Source organism: Saccostrea cucullata, unplaced genomic scaffold, assembly GCF_032062105.1.
Source record: "Saccostrea cucullata isolate Sc308-1 unplaced genomic scaffold, CSIRO_AGI_Scuc_v1 ctg854, whole genome shotgun sequence".
Taxonomy (NCBI): Eukaryota; Metazoa; Mollusca; class Bivalvia; order Ostreida; family Ostreidae; genus Saccostrea; species Saccostrea cuccullata.
In genome coordinates, this window is record NW_026934639.1 from 157,671 (window position 1) to 168,181 (window position 10,511).

Below are 10,511 nucleotides of genomic sequence, written 5' to 3' on the forward strand. Positions count from 1 at the left end.
TACTACATGTATAGGGGATCATTGTTTCTTAAGAGAATAAAATGTTGGACATTTTCTTGTTGACAATTTCAACTGCTCTTTTTAAAAAGTTAATCTGGGATGCTTACTTTACTTGCTTCATAAGATTTGTCTTGAAGGTGAAGTAAAAATGACATTCAAAATATGTACAATTACATGTACTGATTCAAACAAATAACCAGAAGTCTCTGTTGAGACTGTAGCTCTACTGGTTTATACTTAAAACAAAGGCAGAGAAAAGTAGCAGTTGGGACTTGAGACTTTAAAATAGCAATAAATAGAAAAATGATCCTTGCCACTCATCAAAATAAAAACCGATGCACAGAATTTTGTATCTTAGTATAGTCTACTTGTGTGCCAAGTTATATTGAAATCGGACCAAAACTGTAGGAGACGTAGCATTTTGAAAGAATTCCACAGAAATTTCTATTTTTAGTAACCATGTCAACACCATTCATCGAAAGAAAAAACCGATGCACAGAATTATGTATCTTAGTGTAGTCTACTTGTGTGCCAAGTTATATTGAAATCGGACCAAAACTGTAGGAGGAGTAGCATTTTGAAAGAATTTCACAGAAATTTCTATTTTTAGTAACCATGTCAACACCGTTCATCGAAAGTAAACAGCCATGCACAGAATTATGTATCTTAGTGTAGTCTACTTGTGTGCCAAGTTATATTGAAATCGGACCAAAACTGTAGGAGGAGTAGCATTTTGAAAGAATTACACAGAAATTTCTATTTTTAGTAACCATGGCAACACCATTCATCGAAAGTAATCACCCATGCACAAAATTATGTATCTTAGTGTATTCTACTTGTTTGCCAAGTTATACTGAAATTGGACCAAAACTATAGGAGGAGTAGCATTTTGAAAGAATTTCACAGAAATTTCTATTTTTAGTTACCACGGAAACATCATTCATCGAAAGCAAAAACCGATGCACAAAATTATGTATCTTAGTGTAGTCTACTTGTTTGCCAAATTATACTGAAATCGGACCAAAACTGTAGGAGGAGTAGCATTTTGAATGTTTTTCATAGAAATTTCTATTTTTAGTAACCATGGCAACATCGTTCATCGAAATCAAAAACCTATGCACAGAATTATGTATCTTAGTGTAGTCTACTTGTGTGCTAAGTTATATTGAAATCGGACCAAAACTGTAGGAGGAGTAGCATTTTGAAAAATTGTTTACAGACAGACAGACAGACGGACGGACGCCGGACGCATTACTATTGCATAAGCTTTCCTGGTCTCTGACCAGTAGAGCTAAAAATTAAAACTTGAAATGCAGATTATTTTCATTCCTTTAATAGAAAGTAGTTGTTTCATGAAAGGAACCATAGCCATGAAAAATTCAACAACAAAGAGCACTTAGACATACACAATTCTATATGGTACATGTAACTTAAAAAAAATTAACTTGCATTGATATTAAAAGATAATTCAATGTATTAGTTAATTAAGTAATGTAACATTGCACTAAATATTTCTTAAACAAAACAATGCCAATTCAAAAATGTTAGACAGCTATAGCTAAGACTTGCATTGACACAGTAGTATTTATCATGATTATACACTGTCAATGTCTGGTACCTTGTTCATAGTCATAAAAAATAAAATGTTCAGAACACAGGCACTTGTTTCGGAAATAAAATTTTAACCCATAGTATAATAATAACACAAGTTATCATTTGAAAATAACTGAGTATTTACCAAAAGGCAATTTGAATAAATCTGTAAATGTCATTTGTGTTGGTTTATATATTAAATTATCATTATATTATGTTATTGTGTTATTATTATACTATGGATTAAAAATTTATTACCGAAACAAGTGCTCGTGGTTCAGAAATAAAATTTAATAATAATTAACATACAAAAAATATTTCAAACAACTGCTGCTATAAAATTATCAGTATTTACTACATTTTAAATTGGAAAGAATAATGATGTATATAAACAACAGAATAGAATGTGCTGTATCAATTAATGCTTGAAAAATACCATATGATGGAAAGTTGCAAAGCTTGGTTCTGAATATAACTTTCAGGACCATGCAGATAAGGAATCTGTATTTGAAACTATGTAAAGAGTTATAAAGATATATAAGCACAACAAATTTCACACGTTATCATAACAATTAAAAAGAACAAGAAAAAGAAGTTTTTGTTCAAAAGAATATTTGATCAAAATAGTTGTTCATAATAACATAAACATTAAGCATGTAGTGAAAAGCGAATAAAAGATTCAGATACAAGAAAGTTCTTTCAATTGAATAAGTCTATAATAAAGGTAATTAAAGATATGAAAGATAGCTAAATTTTGGTACTTGTTCAAGAATTTACAGACCATTTCAATATGCAATGCAAAGAAAAACATAAAAATGGGTTGCTTTATTACTAACAGTGAACTCTTTGTAGTGTTCTCTTAGTTTACATGTTTATTCAGATTATTACTTATTAAATCACTTTTTATTCGCGAGAACTTTATTTTCGCGTAATTACGCGAGACAGTGTGCTCGCGAAAAATAAGTTCTCGCATATAATTGTATTCCTTAAGATTATATAAAGCAATAACCACAATTTGTGAAAATTTTTGTCTCGCTTATCAAGAGTCAATGGCTTTCTCGCGAAAATAAGGTGTCGCGAAAATTTAGTGATCTACAGTATATGCAAGTAAATTTCGACAGATATAATCAATATTAACAATTGAAAAGTAGAGGAAAAACAATATCTAAGTCTTCTACATGGGTGATTATGCACATAAAATCCAAAGCATCTTAATGTTGCAACTCAGTCATGTCAATATTATCTAATTTTTTACAAAAATGAAATTTTCTGAAAAATTATACACGACAGACACAAATAATACTATTTTTTTGCATAAATAAATTCTGAGAATTTTAAGCAGCACATCTTTAAAAAAAATTCTTGTATTTACACATGCATGCTTGTAACCCATCATTTTTACCAGTCTTAACCATTAAATGTTGGCATACTTTTTTTGTTTTAAAAAAAAATCGCAGTTTGGGAAAAAAGTACTTACTGAATAGATGAAATAAAAAAAAATTATCCCACTACACAAAGTGAATTAATTTACAACAACAAAAAATCTACACCTGGGACTATATGTATATTTAATGGCATTATCTTCTATTAAAGTGCAGTTCTATACATACAAGAAGATGTAACACATGAAAAATTATATAATACTTTGTTTACATAAAAGTGTAGTTCAACAAAGAAGTAATTCTTAAGACTAAATTTTTGACAACTGTACAGGAAAATTTTGTATCCATTTTGATTGATCAGATGTTCCACTATATATGTAATGAAAATTCAATTATCCTCAACAGTGCCGTCATCCAGCAAAATTAACAACAGAATATTCCTGGTCAGTGAAAAATTAATGCTTTTTCACATTTTAGTCACAAAATAATACATTATTAGAAAAATGCTACATATGATTATGTAACTACTAATCAAGGCAAAAATAGAGTAATCTTCCTTTCAAGATTGCACAGTAACCTTTCATACAAGGAAAAGTATGATTCCTTAATAGGTAAATATTTCAATGTTGATGAAAGCTACTTCTGACACCAGTTGGTTGAAAATGGCCAATAAAATAAGAGTTAGTGACAGATTGGCATGAATGGCAGTGTTGACTCAGATAAAAGCTGGGATGGCTATTGTTCCAGGGCCACTGGGCGAATCGTCCTAGGCATCACACCAAGGGACGAGCACATGGAATCAGCCATCCACACAGGTAACAAAGGATACAGAGTCATCAGGAACTCGCCCCCAGTCCCACAGGGATACCTCGCCCTGGGCCGCTTAGATAACAGTGCACTCCTAACGGCTCTAGTTACAGGGGTCAGATCAGTTGGGAAACGATGGGAACTAAGTATGATACTGTTATAAATACTATCTAAGTACTGTCTACCATAGGTGTTTCGAATTTCATCATTTTCCAAGGTTTTCCATATTTCCTCCTTTTTACGAATAATGTTGTGCTCTTTCATGGAATCTGAAATATAAGTGAATTTGGAGGTGAGCAATGTCATTCAAGAAAGTATATTGTTTTGGTTTCTTAGTATGAACAAATATTCTTCTAAATGCCACTTAAAGCCCTGTGTCTAATGTAATTGGTACTGCATGAACAAACCAATATACACTGGAATAAATAATCAAACTGTTGTGACATATTTGCCAATCTGCAAATATTTCAATTTTTTATCAATCCAACCAATGGTGCATTTATGAATATATAAGTCCAAAGTAGTATCCAGTACATTGGACAAACCAAGACAGAGCAGTAATCATTTGTTGTAAAGATGAAGACAGCTGAACTCTATTCTCAACATTTTCCTCTAAAACTATGCTTTGTTCGATACAAGTTCTTCCACTGTACCTGTCATGAATCCTGTTGGCTCAATGATGGACACTTTGACTCCCCACTTCTTCATTTCCTGTCTTAATGTGTCAGAGAATGCCACTAAAGCATGTTTAGAAATGGCATAAGCTCCATTACCCTCCATGGTTATTCTTCCTAAACATGCAGTATTTTTTTTTAAATGAATTCATAAATTTAAAAATTTTAAGTTCATATACATCTGCATCTGATGGAATACCATACAAACATTTTTTTTAATTTTTTTTCAATAAAACAAAATGAAATTTGAAGTACATATACATTGTACATTGAATTTGTACATACCTAATAAACTTGATACATGAACTATTCTCCCCTTAGCCTGTCTTATTTGAGGAAGAAGTGACCTTGTCAGTGCAATGGCTCCAAGGACATTTGTCTCCAAGACTTTCCTGAGCAAGGTGTCTGATGTCATTTCTAACTCAGAAAAATACCACACACCAGCATTGTTGACCACACCCCAGAGTCCTAAGAAAAGGGTAAAGATTATGGTAAAATTCACTATTTGCATGGATGATGCTCGAAAGAAAACTATGCAAAGAAGGATAACTAAGAATTACATATTTGGCAAGTTATGGGAGGCCATCATATTCTTGTTTGATTTCAAAATTAAATCTATAGCTAAAACTATACTACGGTTTAAACAATATCATACTTCAGAAAAATTAAAATGAACGTGTGTGATATGTTCAGATTTATAATTACCAAAGGAATTTAGTTTTATTCCACCTATTATTAAGTCTCAATATATATGTATAATATACTAACTTTTTTTGTTTATAAATTAAAACACTATTATAGTAGTACCTTCTGAGCCCACTGTGTCATTTATAAAGCTAACAACACTTTCCATCTCTTTTTTGTTCGTGACATCAAGCTGGAGAATTTGAACACTGAAAAAGAAAAATGTTTAATATCAGTTTTAAGCAACAAATATCACTCGACATGATCAGACTGCATCACCAAGCAAACTGCTCATTAACTGTTTACTCTGTATCTTCATTTGCTTGATACAAACAATTCTTCCTCATTTATAGTCTCAAGTCTGTGTATTGTAAATTGGTAAAACATTTTCCCTGGCTATTTGTTATAAATATCATGAATGAGAAATCAGTCAGTGTTTTAAACAATTTCTGAGGGTTGTTTCGTTAATTAATTGCACAACTTAATATTCATCTTAAAGACATCTTTGGAATCACTGTATTTCATAAGAGTTAATTTTTTGTAAATTATGTGGCTTAATTTTCACCTATGACAAAATTCTAATTGAAGGATCCACAAAGTTGACCCCCCCCCCAGCCCATAAATAATAATTATTTCTCAGTTAGCTGAGAATTGAGTTTGCCACTCAGAAATTTACCTATCTGAACAGTTGTTTCTGAGTGAAATAGCACCAGGACCGTTGGCATCCAAACAAGCAGCATAAACCCTCATCCCAATACTGTCCAGTTTCCTAACCACAGCATGACCAAATCCAGAGTCACAACCTAAAAAATAAAAAAAAAAAAAAAAAATTAAAAAAAAAAAAAAAAAAATGTACTGCATGATCGAATCCAGAGTCACAATCTATAAAATAAAAAGACCCACAGGATCCAGTGTCACAACCTGATAAATAATTTTAAAAACCCCACAGGATGACCAAATCCAGAGTCACAACCTAAAAAATAAAAAAAAATTACAGGATAACCAAATCCAAAAATAACAAAAAAAACATGGGATGACCATATCCAGAGTCACAACCTAAAAAATAAAATTAAATGAAAAAAAAAAACACGGGATGACCAAATCCAGCATCACAATTAACCTAAAAAAAAAAAAAGAAAAAAAAAAAAAAGAACAGGATGACCAAATCCAGAGTCACAACCTATGAAAAACCCACACACACAGAATGACCAAATCCAGATTCACAACCTATATATGAAAAACCCACACACACAGAATGACCAAATCCAGATTCACAACATAAAAATTAAAAAATTAAAAGGTAAATCAATCACGGCAATCAAAATATACAAGAATCATTAATATGGTTGCCTGGATTATGGTAGACAGAATCATACTATACTGCTCAGGCAAAATATATTCTTTATATGAACCGTAAATGTGCAAATGTAGCCCATTCAACGTTCAAAGGGTCATTTGCATACACTAGTTGACATAATTATTTTGACTGAAAAACCCAGAAAAAGTCCTAATTTCAGTTCTAAAACCTTGGAAATACAAGGAAACATCAATGCTAATGTTTAACTGCATTGTTACATTTTATATCATAGTTTTTATCTAGAGAAAGACAATTTCAGGAAAGACAAAAGATACATGAGACTAGACAAACTCTGTCTCTGTCTGAATTTCATCATGCAATGATGTCATTGAGACTAATGACCATCATTCAATGTTTTAATGTTTTTCATTTACAGTTTGTGATACAACACAGGATGCAATATTTGTGAAAGTACAAGTATTTCCTTGCTACTACCAGAAGTATCTACTCAGATTTATAACATTGTATAAGATCTAGGAAGTACACACACGGAAATGAAATATGTGGTACAGATAATAAAATATGTTCAGTTTATCATGTTTATGTTAAACCTTCCTTTACCAACCCAACCTTGACATTAATAGGAAAACTATTGTATATGTACAATGATTCTCATCTGCTGAGCTCTAAAGAAACTGGTTTTATAGTACAGTGTACTGGCTTTATAAACCATGAAGTTGATATTAAAAATGAAGGCTATATCGAAAGTAGTCAACCCCACAAGCCTATCAACATGATCATCAAGACTTAAATTTTAGTACAAGCAAAGTTAAACAGTAAGATTGGCATTGAAAAATAATGGTCAGAATTCGCCATGATTTATAGTGAAAGGATATGGACTGCACGAGTGTTGGGTTAGAGAGTATTACAGGTATAAACCTATTATATCTAACTAATATGGATAAAACCACACTTTTATAATCATGATAAGGGTATGTCTTTTAACCACAATGAACCACAAGGAAGTGAAGGAACCACAATGAACCACAAGGAACCACAATGAACCACAAGGAACCACAATGAAACCACAAGGAACCACAAGGACATCTTAATTTAATTTTAATGAATCTATATATTGTTTATATGCATTTTTAGTCATCTGAGTCACACAGGTGACCTATTTCTATCTGTTATTGTCCGACGTTGTGCTTCCTGTCCGTCTGTTTCCTAATCAGCTCCTTTTCTTGAACAGCTTATGGATCCAGTTTCAACCAATATTGAGTATTTTCAATTATTTAACTGTTGATTCTATGAAGCTGAGGATCGGACTACCTTAATATTTAATAAGCATTTATGTATTCAGAAAATATAATCATATGTGGGGGGTCTGTCTATGATGTAAAAATTCAGATATGGCTAGATATAAATTTTTTAGGTGAAATTTGTCAAATTTTTCCTTGTCTCACCAAATATATTTACTATCGTTTATTTGTCAGAATATAGAATGATAGAATTAACAACGTTAGGTATTTTAGAACTGGCCTGAATCAATCACTCATGCACAAAATAGCTTGATCTGTGTGCATCCAGCATGGGAAATAAGGTATCTAACCTAAATAACAGTTACTACATCATAAGCGATCTTTGTTATTCAGAGTAAAAACCCATATACTCCAGGTACATCAAGTCTTTGAGCATTAAAAAATTATTCCTATTATGTTAGAAATTATTAATTGTATATTATAAATTTTTAATAATGCAGATAAAACAAAGGAAAAATATTCTGCACATATATGGCTAATTGGTCATTATCAACCAGATATACTCTAACATCTTCAACTAGCCATAATCACTTTTTAAATCATGCAATACTGGTTGCTTACTTTGAGTAGGTGTATGTTTGATAATTTTTTAATCATTTGCTAATTTTATCACACTTAGGATATCTTTGGGTGTCACTGGGTTCCTTGTGGGTGCTAATGTGTTTCTTTGTGGTATTGTGCAATGGGTAAGGGGTGTTAATGTAGATTGTTGAGTACATCTGGCTGTTAATCCCCTGTGGGTAAGAGATTTTGAAATCCAGAAGTTTTGCTCCCCTTTACCCTGCTAAAATTGGTTGAAATTGGATAAGCTGTTCAAGAAAAGGAGCTGAAATTGTTCTAAAGATTAGGAAACAGACGGACAAGAAGCACAACGTCGGACAATAACAGATAGAAATAGGTCACCTGTGTGACTCAGATAACTAAAAAATGCATATACCGTATAATCCCTATTAACCGCCCCTACCCCTATAAGCGTTTTAAGGTCTTTTTTTATTGTTTGTATATTTTAAATGCCCCCCTGTATGTGATTAAAATAAACTAGAATCCTTTCAAAAAAAATGAGGAAAGTGGAAATGAAATTTGTGTATCATCCAATTTCTTGGTGGAAAATGAACAATTTAGCATAATTTTGGTGGAGTATCTTCACTTAAAGTAAAGTTAAACTTTATCTTATTTGTTTCTTGTATTTATTTTTATTTTGAAACGATTAAAAATATGAAATTAAATATCATAAAGAGAACACCAAAATAACCGCCCCCTTTTTGCAATTTTCTAAGCGCCCGGGGCGGTAAATAGGGATTATACGGTAAACCATATATAGATTCATTAAAATTAAGATGTCCTTGTGGTTTCATTGTGGTTCCTTGTGGTTTCATTGTGGTTCCTTGTGGTTTCATTGTGGTTCCTTGTGGTTCATTGTGGTTCACTGTGGTTAAAAGACATACCCATCATGATAATATTATATTCAAACACTGAAATGCATGATAAAGAAATATTCTTATCTCTATTTTTGCACTACCTTCACTCTCATAAAAGGAAAGCGATGCAAAATGTGAAGAAAATTATCTCAGATAAACAAATTAAAGTATGGTTTTAAAGTTGGTAGCACAACTTTTAATTTCCAAAAGATAAATTGTTAGAATAAACTGACATGTGTGTTTCAGGATAAGCCCTCTGACATAACCATAGATAGAATGTTCTATCATTAAAATGATATTGTCCTAAGGACCTGGTTTAACGATAGAATTCATTCTATTTATTAGCGATAAGCTAAAGAATCACGGATGACAACTCGTACTCAGTCCATTTACTACGAACAATCCAGAGAGTTCCAAATGTAAACAAGGCTAGTTAATTTGTAGCGAGAAAAAATATTGATAAGATTAGTTGAATTTTTTCTTTAAATGAATTATTTTTGGGATAAAAGGCATATGCAATCTCTAAAAGGTTTGTTTTGATTGATTTGGTAGTTATTTTAGTGTTTTTTAGTGGAACCGCTTTTGTATTCTTCAAATTCATTTTGGAGCGGATATACTCCGATTTGCTACATTGCAAGTATAAGGGACAAATTCTAACTGTGATGAGGGCTTGTACCAAGACACAGATTATTCTAACTATCATGATCACAGTTAGATTATGTCCCATATATTTAGAACATCTGGTCCCCTTAGAAATTGGAAAGAATACAAATATACTGAGATACACTTTATATAACTCCTTAATTATTAATTAATCATATCAATCTTTCTAATGCATTTCAGGCCTATTTCCGATGTGTTTAGAGGACATGACTGGAGACACAGTGTATTACCTGTCACTAGCACTGCCTTGTTTCCCACTGGGAGGTGGCTCGCTGGCAGAACTGAATAAATCAACAAACAGCAACCAGCAAAAGTTATCACTCCTCCCGGTCCCTTAATCAAAAACTGACACAAAGGTTCTCCTAGGAATAATACAAGAAGACTCAACACTGATCTGAATCCCATCCTAAACTCATTTGTCAAAAATTTAGACAGCACTGCCATCGCGAAAATCACAGTTACAACTGAATATAACACAGAATAGAATATGACGTCATCGTCGTCGAGGTTTTCATAATGCTGTGGTTGACTTTTGAAAGACATAGCAGCTGACATTAGGGATAACATCGTCAAGAAGATAATAAATAAGAGAGTCATGCTGTTTATCCGCTCACTCTATGAACACTTGCTGCCATTTTTATACACAAGCCTACGATATTTCGTATCATGAT

At 32.2% G+C, this 10,511-nt stretch overlaps 1 protein-coding gene across 2 annotated transcripts; it reads right to left on the reverse strand.

Annotated features, from left to right (window-relative positions):
* Positions 1–1,317: 1,317 nt before the first annotated feature.
* Positions 1,318–10,458, reverse strand: LOC134241096 (retinol dehydrogenase 7-like). Of its 2 annotated transcripts, XR_009986590.1 has the most exons (7): positions 10,071–10,458; positions 5,817–5,943; positions 5,264–5,349; positions 4,742–4,924; positions 4,436–4,573; positions 2,690–4,051; positions 1,318–2,480 (listed from the first exon to the last, which is right to left on the reverse strand). XR_009986590.1 is itself a non-coding variant. In XM_062723185.1 (6 exons), the coding sequence occupies exons 1-6, from the start codon at positions 10,435–10,437 to the stop codon at positions 3,711–3,713; spliced, it is 1,242 nt and encodes a 413-aa protein (XP_062579169.1). In that variant the 5' UTR covers positions 10,438–10,458; the 3' UTR covers positions 1,318–3,710. The 2 variants fall into 2 exon arrangements, 1 of the variants encoding a protein (XP_062579169.1); XM_062723185.1 differs by having other exon boundaries at positions 1,318–4,051.
* Positions 10,459–10,511: the final 53 nt, after the last annotated feature.

Coding starts and splice junctions, on each gene's coding strand:
- LOC134241096 (XM_062723185.1), bottom strand. CDS start 10,437: ATGACTCTCTTATTTATTATCTTCTTGACGATGTTATCCCTAATGTCA. Junction 5,944..10,070: donor CAAGGCAGTGCTAGTGACAG/GTAATACACTGT, acceptor TTTATTTTTTAG/GTTGTGACTCTGGATTTGGT. Junction 4,925..5,263: donor TGACACAGTGGGCTCAGAAG/GTACTACTATAA, acceptor CCCTTTTCTTAG/GACTCTGGGGTGTGGTCAAC.